The sequence below is a fragment of the Danio rerio genome, chromosome 8, assembly GCF_052040795.2.
Source record: "Danio rerio strain M-AB ecotype USA chromosome 8, GRCz13ab, whole genome shotgun sequence".
NCBI classification, from domain to species: domain Eukaryota; kingdom Metazoa; phylum Chordata; class Actinopteri; order Cypriniformes; family Danionidae; genus Danio; species Danio rerio.
The window spans coordinates 9,663,909-9,684,937 of record NC_141028.1 but is presented as its reverse complement, the minus strand read 5'-3'; the positions used below and the strand labels follow the sequence as shown (position 1 = coordinate 9,684,937).

At 34.2% G+C, this 21,029-nt stretch overlaps 2 protein-coding genes across 4 annotated transcripts in view; one reads left to right on the top strand and one right to left on the bottom strand.

Annotated features, from left to right (window-relative positions):
• Nucleotides 1-427: 427 nt before the first annotated feature.
• cxxc1a (CXXC finger protein 1a) lies at nucleotides 428-17,787 on the bottom strand. The gene is given in 15 exon segments (NM_200599.1): nucleotides 428-1,234; nucleotides 1,325-1,472; nucleotides 4,655-4,807; nucleotides 4,888-4,984; nucleotides 6,105-6,154; nucleotides 6,248-6,355; nucleotides 8,669-8,876; nucleotides 9,422-9,609; nucleotides 10,617-10,733; nucleotides 11,931-12,074; nucleotides 14,504-14,659; nucleotides 14,760-14,887; nucleotides 16,018-16,118; nucleotides 16,205-16,317; nucleotides 17,615-17,787. Coding segments are annotated over 14 exon segments (1,713 nt in total). The 5' UTR covers nucleotides 17,618-17,787; the 3' UTR covers nucleotides 428-1,234; nucleotide 1,325.
• A 2,632-nt stretch (nucleotides 17,788-20,419) lies between these two features.
• Nucleotides 20,420-21,029, top strand: part of zgc:113363 — a 34,535-nt gene continuing 33,925 nt past the window's right edge. For 2 of the 3 annotated variants that reach the window (XM_087263939.1, XM_087263938.1), the window contains exon 1: nucleotides 20,420-20,527. The gene's annotated coding sequence lies outside the window, so the exon portion shown is untranslated. The remainder of the gene's footprint in view (nucleotides 20,528-21,029) is intronic. The other variant, NM_001123302.1, reaches the window with a different exon arrangement.

The window sequence follows — 21,029 nt, the reverse complement described above, 5'->3', positions numbered from 1 at the left end:
AGACATGCAATCTTAAGACAAATGGCATTTCATTCAATCATTCATTTTTATTTCGGCTTAGTCCCTTTATTAATAAGGGGTCGCCACAGTGGAATGAACTACCAACTTATCCAGCATATGTTTTATACAGTGAACGCCCTTCCAGCTGCAAAACATCACTGGGAAACATCCATACACTCTTGCATTCACACGTAAACTCAATTCACCTGCACTGCATGTCCTTATTTTGTAGGGGAAAACTGGAGCACCCAGAGGAAACCCACACCAACAAGATGAGACCATGCAAACTCCACATAGAATTGCCAACTGACCCAGCTGAGGCTTGAACCAGTGACCTTCTTGTTGTGAGGCGATCATGCAACTCACTGCACCACCGTGACAGCCCAAATGATATTTCACCAGCTACAAAATAATAATTGAGTCTTTCTTGGGTTTACCTTTTAATGCACAATACAGGATTATGAGATTAAAAATCTAAAAATGTGAGCACAGCACATCGTCACAGCACCGTTCAAAGAATAAAGCCAACGATTACACGAACACAGAAACATGATGACTGTTGTATATGAATCAGTTTCACTGCTAAAAATATCTTTCTTACACAGTATCCTTGCTCTTTTCTAGTAAAAACATTTGAACATTCTTAAATACATTTTAATTTTTGCGTGAACTATCCCTTTAAATTGATTACTTCAGACACAAAATGATATTAAATCTAGTTTTAGGAATGCTTAGAAAGGTTTTTTTACTCTATTGGCATGTATTAATTCTTGTTTTAATTGTAAATTAGTTTTATTTATTATCATCATCATCATTTATTTGCATTAAAAATGAATAAATTATATCACTTTGCTCTCAAGTTAATCAATTTAAAGGGATAGTTCACACATAAATAAAAATGTGCTCACTATTTACTCAATCCCAAGTGATTTCAAGCCTTTTTTTTTGCGTGAACACAAAAGAAGATATTTCGAAGAATGTTAGAAACAGGTAACCATTGATAAAAAAAATATGGAAGTCAACGTTTACCGGCTTTAAACATTAAAAAAAGTGAAGCGTGAGTAAATGATGACTGAATTTATATATTCAGGTGGCCTTTCCCTTTAAGAATGTTTAAACATTTGTACAGAAAATAAACAAAAACACTATATAAATCAATCTTCAACTGCTAAGAGATTAAATCGGACAAATCTTCACAAACGTGAGGCGACTTCAGGAGGACTTCTTCATTTCTCTGTAACATCAAAAAGAAAACGGCTTCATGGTTAAAAGTGCAATACATAAAAACGTGAACGGATGATGAAAGGGAATGAATGACTGTAACCTTATCTGTCTTTGCTGGTTCTCAGGTCAGTGGTAATTGGGTCGTGTTGAATTGTCTGGTGCAGCATGAGCGCCATTAGACCTGCGCGATTCGTCATGGCTGTTTTCACATTGCGCTCCTGCTCAAACAACTCATCCAACTTGTACCACTGGAGGAAAAGAAGAGGTGAAATGATTAAAGATAAACACTGTAAAAATGATCTGTTAATGAGTAGTTTCCGTATTTTGTGATTTGCAAGTGTTTTTGCCATTTATTTATTGTTGTGAATTGCATTATGGAGAAGTTGATCTCTGTTCTGTCGATATAGTATCATGTTTACTTTACCGTATATTGACTTATAATTATTGCATTATTAAAAGTCTTCATTATTATTTTTTGCAAGTCACTTTAGAGGCTCTGTACTAAACATTGTGTAATATAATAACTTTGTATATAAATACATATTGATTAATTGCCTTTATACAAACCTGCCTTTAATTTGCAGCCTTTAGCGATTAGCTAATTGCAATGTTACAGGATTTAACAACCCTGGCTCATTCTGAAAACGTATCTCTATATACATTTCTGGAGAGCGGCAAATACGTCCCAGGAGCTGCATTTTTTTGGAGTTTTAGTTTTCATGAATCCACCAGAGGCCGCTGTGTACGCATTTTCAGATCTCAAATTTTTCTCAAGAGTGCCATTCACGCCTATTGTTCTCGCGTAAATGCGTCAGAGGCCACTGTGAACACTTTTTGAGATCTCAAATTTCTCTCGCGAATGCCATTCGCGCATGCTGTTCTCCACCAGAGTGTAAATCCACCAGAGGCCGCTGTCGACTGACTGACTGACTGACTGACTTATCCTCCTCTTCCCTAAACCCAACCAATCGTGTTTTTTAAAAGCACCGATTGATCCGCCCATCCACTTCCCTGAACCCAACCGACGGTTTTCAAAAGCAATCCAGAAAAAAAGCTTCTTTTTTTTATCATGTATTCAGGAACCGTTCTTCATTTGACTCGAACTCTGTCGTCATGGTCAACTCCTCTCTGCATCTCAAGTCCGATGACAAGTCTGAGGACAAGCTAACTGGACAAACTAACAGCAAGAAAGCCATCCATACAGAGGTAAGCGCAAATAGGAACGGTGTCATACCACTCCGTAGCATTCACTTTAAAGACAAAATGCAACCATAGGTGCTTTTGGCTACATAATTTGCGATCTCCAGAAATGTATATAGGGGTATGTTTTTAGAATGAGCCAATGTTGTAATTTAACGGGAGTTTTCAAAATTGCAATAATTAATCAGTTTTCATTTTAAATGTTAATACACTGCAGAAAATGCCTTTCTTACTTTGTTTTTGTCTCTTTCTAGTCTAAATAACTCCTAAATCAATGTAATGTAATGTGTGTATTTATATAGCGCATTTATTGTGTATGGCCATACATCCAAAGCTCTTCACAATCATAAGGGAGGTCTCTCCACACCACCAGAAGTGTGTGGCATCCACTTGGATGATGCAACAGCAACCACAGGACAACGGCGCCAGTGCGCTCACCACACACCAGCTATTAGTGGAGTCGAGAGACAGTGATTCAGCCAATTCGATGAATGGGGAAGATTGGGAGGCCATGATCGTAAGGGCCGATTAAGGGACTTTGGCCAGGACACCGGGGTTACACCCCTACTCTTTACGAGAAGTGCCATGGGATTTTTAATGACCATAGAGAGTCAGGACCTCGGATTAACGTTTCATCCGAAAGACAGATAGTGTAGTGTCCCCTTCACTTTTTGTGGGGCATTAGGACCCACACAGACCACAGGTTGAGCACCCCCTGCTGGCCTCTCTAACACCACTTGCAACAGCAACCTAGTTTTTCCCATGTGGTCTCCAATCCAGGTACTGACCAGGCTCAGCCCTGCTTAGCTTCAGTGAGTAACCGGTCTTGATCAAGAAGCATTTGACAAATAAAAATGTTTTTTTTTTTTTTAAATAATATGTCAACATTTAGTGAGAATCTACTTAAAACAAGTAAAATAATCTTAAAATGAAAACTATATTGTTTCGCTTGTTTTAATGAAAAACTCACTTAATTTTGTTATCATTTCTATATTTTTTCTATTTTTTATTTATTTTTTTTGACATGATTTAATATTTTTGACTTTTCTAGAAAATCCTGCTTGATTTAAAGGGCACCTATTTCACCCCTTTTTCAAGATTTAAGACAGGAGTGTCAAACTCAATTCCTAAAGGGCCAAAGCCCTGCACAGTTTAGTTCCAACCCTGCTCCAACACACTTACCTGTAGGTTTCAAACAAGCCTGAAGGACTTTGATCAGGACTTTGATCAGAGCTTGATCAGGTGTGTTTAATTAGGATTGGAACTAAACTGTGCAGAGCTGCGGCCCTTTTGGAACTAAGTTTGACACCTGTGATTTAAGATGAGTCTTTTGTGTCTCTAAAATGTGTCTGTGAAGTTTCAGCTCAAAACACCCATCAGATTATTTATTATATATTTCTGAATCTGAAGTTGAGCTGTTAAGACATTGTAGCTGTTTTTGTTGCCTGTGCCTTTAATGCAAATGAGCTGGTTCTCCCCTCCCACGGTTCCCACCAGCACTCGAAAGAGAGATTTTTCAGGACCACACTCGAAACCAAGGGGTAAGAAAATTTCTCAGAATACACCAGCTACAACAGCTGCATAGCTGCACCCGGAAGTCAGGAGATGCACAAAATAATATTTTCTTTGTCATTATTATGAATTTTTACGACAAACAATTCTGTTTCAATAACCGCGTTCATGTTTTACCGTCATGCTTTGAAAAAAAATAATAAAAATTAAAAAAAAAACGCTAAAATAAAAACCGATTAACTTTGCTATCTATAATCCCTAATCCCTAAAAAAAAACAAAAAAAAAAACACAAAAATAAAAACCAATAAACTTTGCTATCTATAATCCCTAAACCCTTAAAAAAAACAAATAAATAAAAAAAAAAAAAACACTAAAATAAAAACCAATAAACTTTGCTATCTATAATCCCTAATAGGCATCGCGGTGGCGCTTTAGGTAGTGCCTCGGCTGAGTCAGTTGGTGTTTCTGTGTGGAATTTGCATGTTCTCCCCGCGTTCGCATGGGTTTTCTTCAGGTGCTCCGGTTTCCCCCACAGTCCAAGGACATGTGGTACAGGTGAATTGGGTGGGCTAAATTTTCCGTGGTGTATGAGTGTGAATGAGCGTGATTGGATGTTTGAAGGGCCAAGGGGAACGGGGTAGGGGTACAAAAATAGAATTATACAGGACATCCTATCCAATAGGGGACACTTGGCAGCCCTAGAGCTAATATACTGACCACTCGCACTCGTTCCAGGTCGACTTCAGCCCTGCGGAGTTTCTCCCAGCAGTAGTGCTTGTTACACTTCCGTTTGGACACTCTACAGTATTCACCGGTGGGTTCGAACACATCTCGAACCAGTGGACACCCACAGACCTCATCCGCAGGAATCTGCACGCAAAGCATTCGCATTTAGGAATAACATTCTTGATGTCTATGCAAATGAGGTGTTTATGTATGAAATGCATAACCTTGGGGTCTCTGGAGTGCTCCGGACAGAGGACCTGCAGTCTTTTACAGTATGTCTTACTTTGTGGATTGTAAACATCACAGAAGAGCCGTGTAGCACTATATATATATATGGAGAAAGAGAGCAGAAATAATATGAGAATTAAATATTGTTTGCAAGTGTTTTATTTGATATTTTCAAAAGGCATAAAAGGTGTGCTTAGTGATTTTCTCCCTCATTTTACAGATAAAGAAATAATACTGTTAAAAAAAAACACAATAAACTTTACATAAGACAGAAGATCAAGCCTGTTTACTTAGTAAGGATGCATTAAATTAATCAAAAGTTACACTTAAGATTTAAAGAAACAACAGATTTCTTTTGCTGTTCACAGATGCTTTTGTTGAAACACATTTAATCGCACAAATGCAAAATAAAAATATTATGATTTCCATATAAAAATAGCATGCTGTTTTAAACATTAATAATGTAATGAGAAATATTTGTTAAACAAATGAAGATATTTATTTATGATTTAAATCATGTGGACTAAAGACTTAAAAAAAATATACATAGATATTTCCCGGCCACTTTATTAGGTACATCTTACTAGTGTGTGTGTGTGTGTGTGTGTATGTATGTATACATATATATATATATATATATATATATATATATATATATATATATATATATATATATATATATATATGTATATATGTATGTATGTATGTATGTATGTATGTATGTATGTATGTATGTATGTATATGTATGTGTGTGTGTGTGTGTGTGTGTGTGTGTGTGTGTGTGTGTGTATATACACAGAAAGAGAGAGAAAGCGAGAGAGAGAGTGAGAGAGAGACAGGCAGACAGAAAGACAGACAGGTAGGTAGGTAGATGGATGGATGGATGGATGGATGGATGGATGGATGGATGGATGGATGGATGGATGGATGGATGGATGGATGGATGGATGGATGGATGGATGGATGGATGGATGGATAGATAGATAGATAGATAGATAGATAGATAGATAGATAGATAGATAGATAGATAGATAGATAGATAGTTTTAGAAATAATGTAATTTTAAGAATATTTCACTTTAATTCTATTTGTATTGTGTTTTTTTAGTAAACACAGCCTTGTTGGACATAAGAGACTTAAAAACTTCTAACATTTTAATAATTATGTACATCTTAATATTATATATATTTTTAATTATTTAAATTTTCTTACCCCTCTATGCGTGTGGGGTACATGGAGCCAAAGGATGTCTGACTCTCATACTAGTTAAAAAGAAAAACAATGATATTAAAAAGACATGAAAATTAAAATGTCTATTTAATTTATTTAAAACAGACACTTCAAAAATGACACACCTTGGCATAGCACCTTTCCATATGACGTAGCGCCACCTTGGGGTTAACTGAATGACTGCAGGACACACAGAAGATTTGCAAATCGGTGTCATCATCGCCCTCGTTGACCTTCAGGGAAAGAAAAAAAATCTATATTTAGAAAACCTAACACTGTGATATGGAGGACGAAACCTGCAAAACAATAAAAAAATAACTATGCAATCTAAATAAATGAGTAAATAAATCCATAAATTCCTACATCAATAAAAAAATAAATACGCAAAATAAATAAATATAAAAACCTACAAATTCCTGCATAAATAAATATATCAATAATTAAATAATTAGATAAATAATTAAATAAATTACACGAATAATGTAAAATGAGAGAATGCTGATGAGAAAGCAGATTTTTTTCTTATCATTCTCCCAATATTTTTTATTTATTTATGTATCAGTGTATTTATTTATTTACTTATTGTTTTATTTATCTGCATATTCATTTATTTATTGTTTTATTTATCTGCATATTTATTTATTTATTTATTGTTTATTTATCTGCATATTTATTCATCGTTTTATTTATCTGCATATTTATTCATCGTTTTATTTATCTGCAAATGTATTTATTTATTTATCTTTTATCGGCATATTAATTTATTTATCCTTTTATTTATCTACATATTTATTTATCCTTTTATTTATCTGCATATGTATTTATTTATCCTTTTATTTATCTGCATATTTATTTATTTATCCTTTTATTTATCTACATATTTATTTATTTATCTTTTTATTTATCTACATATTTATTTATTTATCCTTTTATTTATCTGCATATTTATTTATTTATTTATGTTTCATTTATCTGCATATTTATTTATTTATCTGCATATTTATTTATTTATTGTTTCATTTATCTGCATTTTTTTATCTGCATATTTATTTATTTATTGTTTTATTTATCTGCATGTTTATTTATTGTTTTATTTATCTGCATATTTATTCATCGTTTTATTTATCTGCATATTTATGTATTTAATTATTGTTTTATTTATCTGCAAATTTATGTATTTATTTATTGTTTTATTTATCTGCATATTTATTTAATTATTTATCGTTTCATTTATCGGCATATATATTTATTTATCCTTTTATTTATCTGCATATTTATTTATTTATTTATCCTTTTATTAATCTACATATTTATTTATCCTTTTATTTATCTGCATATTTATTTATTTATTGTTTTATTTATAAACATATTTATTTATTTATCGCTTTATTTATCTGCATATTTATTTATTTATCCTTTTATTTATCTGCATATTTATTTATTTATCTTTTTATTTATCTGCATATTTATTTATTTATTTATTTATTTATCCTTTTATTTATCTACATATTTTTTATCCTTTTATTTATCTGCATATTTATTTATTTATCCTTTTATTTATCTGCATATTTATTTATTTATCCTTTTATTTATCTGCATATTCATTTATTTATCCTTTTATTTATCTACATATTTATTTATTTATTTATTTATCCTTTTATTTATCTACATATTTATTTATCCTTTTATTTATCTGCATATTTATGTATTTATTTATTGTTTTATTTATCTGCATATTTATTCATCCTTTTATTTATCTGCATATTGATTTATTTATTTATTTATTTATTTATCCTTTTATTTATCTACATATTTATTTATCCTTTTATTTATCTGCATATTTATGTATTTATTTATTGTTTTATTTATCTGCATATTTATTTATTCATCCTTTTATTTATCTGCATATTTATTTTTTTATTTATCCTTTTATTTATGCAGGAATATAAAATTTATTTACTCATTTATTTATTTATTTGCATATTTATTTATTCATTGTTTTTGCAGGTTTCGTCCTCCATACTATGACATTATAGTTTGCATGAACAAAATAAAAAGCATCTAATTTCATAATGCACTATTGTTTATTTTGTGCAGCTTCTCCACGATGGATGTCCAGCGTTTTCTAGCCTCTGGTGCCTAGACTGCAGCTCAGCACAAGAAGTTTGGCCAGATGAGAAATGGTCTTGCCCAACTGAGCCTGGTCTATCTCAAGGTTTTTTTCCTTCACTTTCATCAATTGGTGAAGTTTTGTTCCTAGCCACTGGCTGTCTTGTTTTGGAACTTGTGGAGCTGCGCATCGATAGACTTTGGACTTTCAGCAGTAAAATTAAACCACACTGAACTGAACTGAACTGAACTTCAGCTCTGAAAACTGGACTGACACAGTTTCAGTTTACTAGAACTTTTATCTTAAATGTGATGGTTTATACAGTGATGTGAGAAACTTGTCATGCCACCCAGCCCCACAATAAACTATAATGTGTTTGCAGTATTTACACATCAGCAGAATGCTAAAACTTGTGCTTTTTAATGATGGCTCTAACCTCTTCATCGTACTGCACAACCTGCTGTTTGGCTTTAGCGATGATGCCCTCCAGCTCATGAAAGCGTTTCTCCATCTCAGTTAGTCTCATGCGAGCCAACTGCTGCTCACGGCGGATTCGCTCCAGAAACTTCTTGCCCTGCTCTTCTGCAATGCACGGGCTCTGCTGCCACTGCTGGATCCGCTGAGGCAAAATCTCACAGATTCGACTGGGAAGACAAAAACATGTTTAGAGTCTCCGTAATATCATATACAGTTGAAGTCAGAATTATTAGCCCTCCTGAATTATTAGCCCTCCTGAATATTTTTTCTCAAATTTCTGTTTAACGGAAAGAAGATTTTCTTTCAGCACATATCTAAACATAATAGTTTTAATAACTCATCTCTTATATCTGATTTATTTTATCTTTGACATTATGACAGTACATAATATTTGACTAGATATTTTTCAAGATACTAGTATTCAGATTAAAGTGACATTTAGGAGTAACTAGGTTAACTAGGCAAGTTAGGGTAATTAGGCAAGTCATTGTACAACAGTGGTTTGTTCTGTAGACTATTGAAAACTAAATATTGCTTAAGGAGGCTAATAATATTGACCTTAAAATGGTTTTAAAAATTAAAAAATGCTTTTATTCTAGCCGAAATAAAACAAATAAAACTTTATCCACAAGAATAAATATTCATTTGGGCTAATAATTTTGACTTCAACTGTATATTGCCCTCTACAACAGTGCTGTATTTGCAGATGTACTTTGCAGCGAGCTTCATCCCGCAGTCGTCAGAGCAGTATTTGGAGTTTGCGCGTGCAGCTTCCACACAGCCGGGTCCGAGGCACTGTCTGGCTCCTCCGCTGTCTCGAACTTCTGCCCGCTCGCTGTGTCTCACCCGGTCACGGTGCTTCTGCTTGGGCTTGTGCTTCCGAGATTTATTCTCCTCTTTCTTATGATTAAAAACAAAGACCTAATTTAGTTTTTATTTTAAGCATGATGATGAGCCAAAAATGGCTACACTGCAAAAAATGCTTTTCTCACCTAAAGTTTTGGGATTTATTTTAACGATTTTAGCACAAAGTCTAAAGCGCAGGGCGCAAAAGCATTAGGGCGTGTCCGAATCCACTTTTGCTATTTTAAGGACGTAAAAATACATTCTGCACCGCGGTGCATGGTCTAACAGGGTTGTGTTTATTGTCTTAATGAGTTATGGGTGTATTTTGGGTATAACCTGCATTAAAGCAATCAGTCTCATCTCCCATTCCCGTTAGGAGTCAGTTGCGGAGTTATACATGACGGACTTTGTAAGTGGAAAAACTGAACGCTTCACCAGCGAGAAAACAGTTAAAGAGCACCTGCAGCGCGAGTACAAAGAATGAGCCTCCTCCATTCAGCCTCTTTACTTTCGCTTTACTGCTTTACATTTGTGGATAAGGAAACGGTGTTGTACGCACTCTGCTGAAAACATCCATTAGCCTACATATTTATATTGATTGTTAAGCGCAAATATTTGTTTCAAAACTATTTCTAAATTCAGCTCTAATTGCCAGCAAACTAATAAATGAGCAATAATAACAAAGTGTGGTCAATATCCAAGTTATATCTATTGAAGTTATTTTCCAAACACACATCATATTCTTATGCCCCATATGGTGATGCATACGTCTCCAAAAACCGACAGGTGGACAAATCTAAACATTTTACTTGTAACACTTGTAACATTTTAATTAAATTTTGTTTCTAAAAATCTCTGAATAAAAGTTGTTTATATTCTTCCTCAAGTATGAGTTTCATATTCTCCTATATTGGCCTATATTAGACATAAAAAGGCATTTTTTCTAACATTTATTTTCCTTAGCATTGGGTACTTTAATAAAAGAAGAAATAGAACTTTTCCTGGCTACTATTTTATTTGCCATGCTTAAACGTTTTTTGATGCCTATTTTAGGCCTTTACCTTTTTTTCAGATTTTTCAGATCGCTTTTCTCTTCTTTTCACGTGTTTGACCTTAACAGCTTTCTTTCTCAGAGACGATTCTCCATATGAACCATCGTCGTCATCACTATTCCAACCCTGGTAAAAAAACAACAACAAATAAAAAACAAATTAGATACACATTAGGGCCATATCAGTGATAAAATAATAATTTAAGTCAACTTTTCAATTGAAGGCCCTTTGTCATTGTTATTACCAAGACTGCATACTGCACATTTGGTCTGACCTGATCTGAGGCAGCTCAGTCTTATTAATAATTATTTTACAAGTGATAAATACATTTTGAACATAGGAGCTGTTCTTACAACACTTTTCTGGAAAAATTTATCAAGCGGAGGTCCAAACCTTTAAGCATTTGTTGATGTGATAAACTCCATTGCAGGGCTTAAAGCTTTGAAACCTTACAAAAGTTTTGGCTTAGCTGGCACAGGACATCAACATGACATCAGATTAATGTTGTACCCCAACGTCATGGGGACGTTGCATTTTGGGTAGAAATGAAAATCGTGTTGACGTCAGAACCCAATGTCAGACCGACGTGAGTGTCAAAACATCGGACAGATGTTTTATTTTGATCACTTTCCAACGCAACCTAAAAATAACCAAAATTCAACATCTAATGATGTTAGTTTATGTTGTGTGTACGTTACCACTATGACGTCTGTCAGATGTTGGATTTTGGTTGCCATACCTGACAAATAAATGTCAGTGTTTGAAGTTTATATGATGTTGGTTTAAGATGTTGGCTAGACGTTGGATTTTGGTCACTTACTAACACAACCTAAAATCGACCAAATATCAACGTCATTTGACGTCATTATTGGACAACAAAATAACATTGTCCTCAGACGCTGGCTAGATATTGAATTTTGGTCACCTGACATCACAACCGAAAACTACCTAATTAACTTAAAACCCATTAATGTCTTATAATGTTTTATAGCTTATGATGCCTTATAGCTACATCACTTATTACTTAGAAAAGTATTATTTTTATGCAACTCGCGTTACTTGTTATGCGTTAACCCCAACACTGATTATCACAATATAAAAAAATTATTGAATATTAGCATGTCTACTGTGAAGTTTAGCTCGTATCCAAATTTAACCAGCCTGAAACACATAAGCAAAGTGTGCATACTCACTAGAAACTATTAAGATTGTGCGTTGGACAAGCTAAAAACAACAGAATGACGGGCCTCCAAGAACATTGTCCAGATGTATTACAAAGATAGATTTTTGCTAAAGGTTGACATGACAGTGTGAAGCGGGTACCGTGCTGTTATCTCCATACTGTCCCGCGCAGTACTGCTGATACAGCTCCAGCTCATTCTCACTGTACTCTTCAGACAGTGGGCCGTCCTGATAGTCTCTGCTCTTAGACATGGAGTACTCCTCGTCCTTCACTCGCAACATTTTCTAAGAACAATGCAAAATAAGATGCACAGTGATTAAATCCCTGTGAAATCAAAATAAAGCATTTTAAATGTTAGTATCAGAATGTTAGTTTTAAGGATATCTAAAATCTAGAGTGTGCTTCAAAACAGTGACAAAATTCCCATTCAGGAATCGAAAGCTTGCAGTTTTCATGTCTAAATGGATCAACATGTTTTTGAGGAAACTGTTGTGAATTTCTCTTGTCTGGGTCACTGCACCAAACTGTTGTGAAATTCTAAGACGAGACCAGAAAAACACCAGGGAGAACTTTCGGTATCTTCAAAGCAGAATCCTTTTAATAAGAAAATCTCAGCGCCGATGTGGCGTCATCGAAAGAAACTCTCAATTGGTACAACAGACACTCAGTTTAAATACATTTGATACATGTAGGTGGGGACAGTCTAAAACAAAGCATGCAAATGAAATGTTGTTGTCGGCAGGGTAACATTTCTTTCTTTCTTTCTTTCTTTCTTTCTTTCTTTCTTTCTTTCTATCTATCTATCTATCTATCTATCTATCTATCTATCATCTCTATCCATCCATCCATCATCCATCCTGCATACAGAAAGCATTCATAGCGCTTCACTTTTTCCACAATTTTTTGTTACAGCCTTATTCTAAAATGGATTAAATTCATTTATTGCCTCAACATTCTACACACAACACCCTATAATGACAATTGAAAAAAAGAGTTTTTAAAATTGTTGCAATTTTAATAAAAATAAAAAACCTGAAAAATCACATGTACAGAAGTATTCACAGCCTTTGCTCAATACTTTGTTGATGCACCTTTGGCAGCAATTACAGCCTCAAGTCTTCTTGAATATGATGCCACAAGCTTGGCACACTTGTCTTTGGGAATTTTTGCCCATTCCTCTTTGCAGTACCTCTCAAGCTTTATCAGGTTGGATGGGAAGCGACGGTGAACAGCCATTTTCAGATCTCTCCAGAGATGTTCAATAGGATTTAGGTCTGGGCTCTGGCTGGGCCACTCAAGGACATTCACCGAGTTGTTGTGAAGCCATTTCACTGATATTTTGGCGTTGTGCTTTGGGTCATTGTCCTGCTGGAAGATGAACCATCGCCTCAGTCTGAGGTCAAGAGCACTCTGAAGCAGGTTTTCATTCAGGATGTCTCTGTACATTGCTGCATTCATCTTTCCCTCTATCCTGACTATTCTTCCAGTTCCTGCTGCTGAAAAACATCCCCACAGCATGATGCTGCCACCACCATGTTTCACTGTAGGGATGGTGTTAGCCTGGTGATGAGCGGTGCCTGGCTTTCTCCAAACGTAATGCCTGGCATTCTCTCCAAAGAGTTCAATTTTAGTCTCATCAGACCAGAGAATTTAGTTTTTTATGGTCAGAGAGTTTATCAGATGCCTTTTGGCAAATTCCAGGTGAGGAGTTGCTTCCGTCTGGCCACTCTACCATACAGGCCTGACTGGTGGATTGCTGCTCAGATGGCTGTCCTTCTGTAGGGTTCCCCTTTCTCCACAGAAGAACGCTGGTGCTCAGACAGAGTGACCATCGGGTTATTGATCACCTCCCTGACTAAGGCCCTTCTCCCCCGATCACTCAGCTTAAAATGGCCGGCCAGCTCTAGGAAGAGTCTTGGTGGTTTTAAACATCTTCCACTTACGGATGATGGAGGCCACTGTGCTCATTGGAACTGTCAGGGCAGCAGAAATTTTTCTGTAACCTTCCCTGACATGCACCTCGAGACAATGTTGTCTCGGAGGTCTACAAACAATTCCTTTGTCTTCATGCTTGGTTTGTGCTATGACATGCACTGTCAACCCTGGGACCTTATATAGACAGGTGCATACCTTTTCAAATCATGTCTAATCAACTGAATTTACCACAGGTGAACTCAAATTAAACTGCTGACACATCTCATGAATGATCAGTGGAAACAGAATGTACCTGAGCTTGATTTAGAGCTTCACGGCAAAGGTTGTGAATACGTCTGTACATGTGATTATATTAGCTTTTTTATCTTTAATAAATTTGCAACAATTTCAAAAAAATATTTTTCACATTGTCATTATGGGGTATTGTGTGTAGAATGTTGAGGAAATAAATTAATCCATTTTGGAATAAGACTGTAACATAGAAAAATGTGGAAAAAGTAAAGCGCTATGAATACTTTCCAGATGCACTGTATACAAGTTTCTATAATGCCAATAAATATGTTTTTTTATAATGGCAATAAATACATGTGAATAACAGTTTACAAAAGCAAAACCTACAATAGAGTGCAACAAAAAAGTTTCTATAATGGCAATAAATACGTTTCTATAATGACAAATTGTACAAAAGTGAAACTCACCCTAGCATGCAATACATAAGTTTCTATAATGCCAATAAATAAGTTTCTATAATAGCAAAACTTACACACGTAAAACTCACCCTAGCGCGCACTTCACACTGCCTCAGTCGACACTTCTGTCTGATCTTATTCGGGCCTCCAAACTTCTTCATGTCTTTGCAGAAGTCACACAGCCCGCAGTCCTCTGTGCGCAAACAGGCTTCACATTCTCCACACATGCGAGCAGAGCGCTTAATCTGTGGACAAAACCATAAAAAGTGCCAAAATAAACAAACAACATCATTGTTAGATATACAATTATTCTAAGAGCAGTTGTTATGAATCAGAATTCCTCACTCGTGACCCACGCCGTCCGTCTGACTTGAAATCTGGTGTGTCAGGCTGGGTATCGGGCCCGTCTGTCTCGGCTTCCTTCTCTCTGCTTTTCTTGGGGCGGTATTTGACTTCTAAGGTTTCGTCTTTACCTAGAGCACAGGATGCACATATGGAGGTTGTTTCTGATGCTATAATTTAAAATATTACACTCAACAAAATGAATTTAAAACTTAAAGAGGCACCTATTATGCCCCTTTTTGCAAAAAGTTAAAAAAAAGTCTCCGATGAAGACCCGATCCCAATTCTACCCCTTGGCCCTTCCCTGTACCCAATTCTCTTTAGCTTGAAGACATAGGGAGAAGGACTACATAGCCCTTGAAACAGAAATTTTCAAAAAATTTTTAGAATACACCAGGAGTATGCACAAATTAGTATTTTTGTCATTATTACAAATTTTTACAACAGACATATTCATATGAGCGCCATCTTCACTGTATGCATGTTTATAACAAAATGAAGCCTATAACATAAAAGACTAAAAACATTAACATAAAACATTAAAAAGACTGAAGAGTCATTAGATAGAGACCAGATGAATTAAATATCACATTTAACAACTATAGTAAGATGAGATCCAGCGCTAGATCCTTGATGAACTGTTCAAAGCAACCGCTGACTATCTGGGGCTCAGACATCTGCATACGCTGCAGCACATGACAGAGTGTGTGTGTATGGGATCAAGTGTTGTGCGTTTTCAGTAGTGTAGTATGGACAGAGATCTTTTCAGAAACACTAGGTGAAACGCCAGTGTGGACATGGATCGTTTTCGTTCTAAAACGCCGTTTAAAACTAAAACGTATCAGTATAAACGGGGTCACAGAAGACATTCATAATGCTTCACATCTATAATCCTCTTAGGTATGGTGTGAAAACTCTAATGGCGGTAGGCTGCTTCTCACTCAGGGCTGTCTATGCTAATGAGGGAGAGATTGTTACCAATGGGCGGGGCTTTCTCCTTCTGATGACACGTACAACGGGAGAATGTCAATCAAAGTGTTTCTGTAGACTGTTTTTATTAAGTGTGATTATAAAATTTTGAATTAATAAATTTTAATCATTAGACACTGAATATATTCACACACTTCTGCCATACAACTGTGTTTAAATCCCTTATAAAAGGGATTTTTGCATAATATATATATATATATATGTAAAAACCAATAAGAAAAAATAAAAATACATTTTGAATATGTTTAAATTTTTATGAATTCTTCCTTACTTCTGCACTTTTCACAGTACCACACGCGGATGGTTTTGGCCGTCTTCTCTGATATTTTAATGCAGTCTCCATGAAACCATTCGCTGCAGCTGTCACAACCACTGTGTACATGAAAACCAATTAGAACAACTAAATAATTGACTTCATGAAGAAAATGTGGACAGATTTAAAGGGAAACCCATCATACATCATGAAGCAGTTGATGTCTGGTCTGCGACAAACACAATACACAGGAGCATTGCCCCGAATCAGAGTCCTCTCTGGTCCGGGAGGCTGTTCAAAGTCTGACACTTCACTGTCCTGAAATATAAAACAAAACATTAAATCAAATGTAGATCCATTGCTGCAGTTTCTATGTGTTCAAATTTTAATTTGTAATTGTATGCGGTCTATTCCACCTTAAATAAATTACATTATATTTACATTATATATAAATATACAAGGCACAGTTCAAATATTAAAATAGTGCCAAAAACTACATTTTATTTATTAACACATAATTTGATCAGATTAAAAACTGTAACGGCCATCTACACTACCTACAAAAGTCTTGTTGTCGATCTCAGTTGTAAGAGCACCAAATAATAACTTGACTTCTAGTTGATCATTTGGAAAAGTGGCAGAAGGTAGATTTTTTCAGAGGAATCATCCTTTGAACTGCATCCCAATCATCAGAAATACAGCAAAAGACCTGCTGGAACCCGCATCGACCCAAGATTCTCACAGAAATCAGTCAAGTTTGGCCAAGGACAAATCATGGTTTGGGGTTACATTCAGTATGAGGGCATGCAAGAGATTTGCAGAATGGATGGCAACATCAACAGCCTGAGGTATCAAGACATTTGAGCTACCCATTACATTACCAACCACAGGAGAGGGCAAATTCTTGAGCAGGAAAGAAAGCAAAGAATGTCAAGGTGCTCCAGAATTGGCCAGCCAAGTCACCCGACATGAACATTGTTGAGCATGTCTGGGGTAAGATGGAGGAGGAGGCATCGAAGATGAATCCCAAGAATCTTGATGAACTCTGGGAGTCCTGTAATAACGCTTTCTTTGCCATTCCAGATGACTTTATTAATAAGTGATTTGAGTCATTGCAGAGATGTATGGATGCAGTCCTCCACGCTCATGGGAGTCAGACACAATATTAATTCATTTCCACTGCAGCACGACTTTATATTCTATACTGGACATTAAGTGACAAGACTTTTGTCTAAGCAAAGTCAGACCTTACTGTCCTAATTAAATAATTTAAAATTAAGGCATGGTCATATTTTATTTTGGTAAAATAAGTGTAATCTAGAGGCATTTACCTTTCATATAAGCCACTTCTGATACCAAATGATCAACTAGAAGTCAAGTTAATATTTGTTGAACCTAAAACTTGAATAAACGACAAGACTTTTGTCAGGTTAGTGCACATAACATAAGACATGCAGCATGTTATGGCATTTTCATATTCAACAGGCAAAAGTACCATATTTTGGACCAGGGTATTCTTTCAAGTAAGAACATATCAAAGTCCTATGGTATTACGGCATGTATACCAACCACAACAGCACAACTAGATGTGCAGAAATATGAATGCTTCACTTACCATGACTGATTTGTCCGATTAATGTACAAAATGACGGAAGATCACCACTGTCATTCAGAACATCAGAAGCATAAAAACTAAAGAGTTGTCAAAACCAAAGTGAACTAATCATATCTGCGGTGAATTCATGCAATAATTCACTTCTTTTGTTTACACAGAGGTGAACACCATTTACTTCCGCTTCCACCCGTATGGTTCTTCCTCTACGGTTTGAAGTCGAGGCTTACAGATGACACCTACTGGATGTGTGTGTAACTGAAGCGCACGAGGGACAAAGCTGGAGACACCCACGATCATGGATAATATTCATTCATTCATTTTCTTTTCGGCGTATTCCCTTTAATAATCAGGGGTTGCCACAGCAGAATGAACCGCCAACTTATCCAGCATAAGTTTTACGCAGCAGATGCCCTTCCAGCTGCAACCCATCTCTGGGAAACATCCATACACACTTTGCTCTTTTTATTTTAGTTATTAATTTCATATTGGTCATAAACTGACATATCAACATTTTGGTAGAGGTTGATATTCTAGAAATTATGGGATGTGTTGAAAAAAAAATGCATTGACTGTGTTAACTAGCGACATTAGGAGAAATGCTTTCCAAATAGTTTTTTTTCTTGGTGGGGGAGTTAAAGAGTTATATTTCAAGTTACAAAAAATGATATTTAGGTTTAGCAAAGTGCCTTTTTTTCTGTAGTCTTTAGTTTTAGTTAACTTTTAAAAATAATTGGTATTTTGCATTGATTTGTTATTTTAAAGGTTTTGGGTTTCTACTATTAGAATCAAGTGAGGTATTTATCTCATGACATAGTAATTAACGTATGAAAGTTATAAAAGTTGTTGATTTCCATCATTAAACATTAAAGATTATATAATTTACAAATTTCAGTTGTCTTTAAAGCCTTTTTTTGTAATAGATTTAGAAATATTTTTATAGTAATACATGCATTTCAGAAAGCAAAGTATTTAAAGAAAATAATAATGTTTTTTGTTTGTTTTTGTTTTGTATATGTGCATGTTGTTTATGTTTCATTGTGATTTATTGTACTGTAATGTATAGAAAAGTATCATTATTACATATTTTTTGTCCTTCATGCATTTCAAGTAGCCTAATAAAAGTTATATTTTGTTCAGTATTATGATTTTAGTTTTAGTTAACAATAATTTTAAATAATAATGTATTTCGCATTGATTTATTTTTTTAAAGGTTTTGGGTTTCTACTATTAGAATCAAGTGAGGTATTTATCACATGATGACGTAGTAATTAATGTATGATTTGTTTTGTATATGTGCGTGTTGTTTGTTTAATTGTGAGTTATTTTACTGTAATGTATAGAAAAGGATCATTATTAGCTACTATACTTTTTTTCATGCATTTCAAGTAGTCTAACAAAAGTTACATTTTATTCACTATTATGATTTTAGTTTTAGTTAACTATAATAATAAAAAAATCTGTGTTCTGCATTGATTTGTTATTTTAAAGGTTTTGGGTTTCTATTAGAATCAAGTGAGGTATTTATCACATGATGATGTTGTAATTAACGTATGATAGTTATCAAAGTTCATTTCCATCATCACACATTAAAGAAAGATTACATCATTTGCAAATTTCTGTTATTTTTAAAGCCTTTTTGTAATAGATTTAGAAACAGTTTCAAATTAATACTGCATTTCAGTAAGTAAAATATTTAAAGAAAAATAATAATGCTTTTTTTGTCATTTGTTATTTTGTTTTGTATATGTGCATGTTGTTTATGCTTTATTGTGAGTTATTGTACTGTAATGTATAGAAAAGTATCATTATTAGCTACTTTTTTCATGTATTTCAAGTATAGCCTAACAAAAAAAAAAATTTTTTTTTTTTCAGTATTATGATTTTAGTTTTAGTTAACTATAATAAAAAACAATGTATTTCACATTGATTTACAGTATTAAAGGTTTTGGGTTTATTAGAATCAAGTAAGGTATTTATCACAAGATGACGTAGTAATTAACATATGATCAACATTGTTGATTTCCATCATCACAGATTAAAGAAAAGATTACATCATTTGCAAAATCAGTTGTTTTTAAAGCCTTTTTTGTAATAGATTTTGAAACAGTTTCAAATTAATAATGCATTTTAGTAAGTAAAATATTTCAAGAAAAATAATTGTCATTTTTTTTTGTCATTAGTTAGTTTTTGTTTTGTATATGTGCATGTTGTTTATGTTTTATCTGTGTATTTTAACTGTAAAAAATATCATTATTAGCTACTATGACAATAAAACTTATATATTTTTCTGTAAGTTTTCAAGTAACAAAAACATTATTTTTCAGTATTTAGTTTTAGCAAAGTCCCTTTTTTATTCAATAGTCTTTGGTTTTAGTTAATTAAAAATGATTCGTATTTACATGTGTTTCGCATTGATTTATTATTTTAAAGGTTTTTGGTTTCTACTAGAATCAAGTGATAATAGTTATCAAAGTTGTTGAATTCCATCATCAAACATTAAAGATTACATCATTTAAATATTTCAGTTGCTTTTTTGTAATAGATTTAGAACTAGTTTAGTAATAGTGCATTTCAGTAAGTAAAATATTTAAAAAATTAAAGGTTTTTGGTTTGTAAATTCATTATTTTATTTATTTTATTTTTTTCTTTATAATGTTCTGTGATTGTATATTTTCACACTATTCATACTTTAAAACAACAAAAAAGTTGTTCATTTCCCCATAGACATCTGTTTATGGATTCCCCGCGGTGCAGGAAGGATGTCGTGCACGCGCAAACGCTCAAGATCTGAGAGCGCGCGCCAGTCAGAGCAGATGCGGCTCGCTCTCCCTGACGGACATCACACATACGTTCATTCTGCATTAAAGTGAGTTTTAAAATCCTCGGTACAAGACTGGAGTTATTCGAGTTAAGGTAAGACTTCGCTTTAACTTTGTGTCTTTAAGCTGTAATCATTTTAGCTCAATAGAAATTGACAGTCAAGTCATGAGAAACTTTACTTCAGTTTGACGTTACGTTAGCGCGTTCACGTGCAGATGTATGCACAGTTACACACTTTATCTTTTAATAAAACGCGTTTGTAAATGAAACAAACAAGAGGTAACATTTTAACTTCAAACTGTAATCTTTTACTTATATCCAAAACGTAATTATTTTTTATAGGTTTAGTTTTACAATTACGACATTGTTATTGCGCTCTGTGGAACTATTAACCATTGCTTACGTTCAGTAGTTTCATATTTACATTATGATATTTATTACATATTCAAATAAATTTTGTGTAACTTCTAAAATTTGTTATCATGTGTTATTTTATGTATTTTACACTATTAAATGTCGGGTTTCACACAATTGTTCCAACACAAATTGATTTAAGTTCATAATTTAAGGTAACATACATAAAACAATTTAGTTG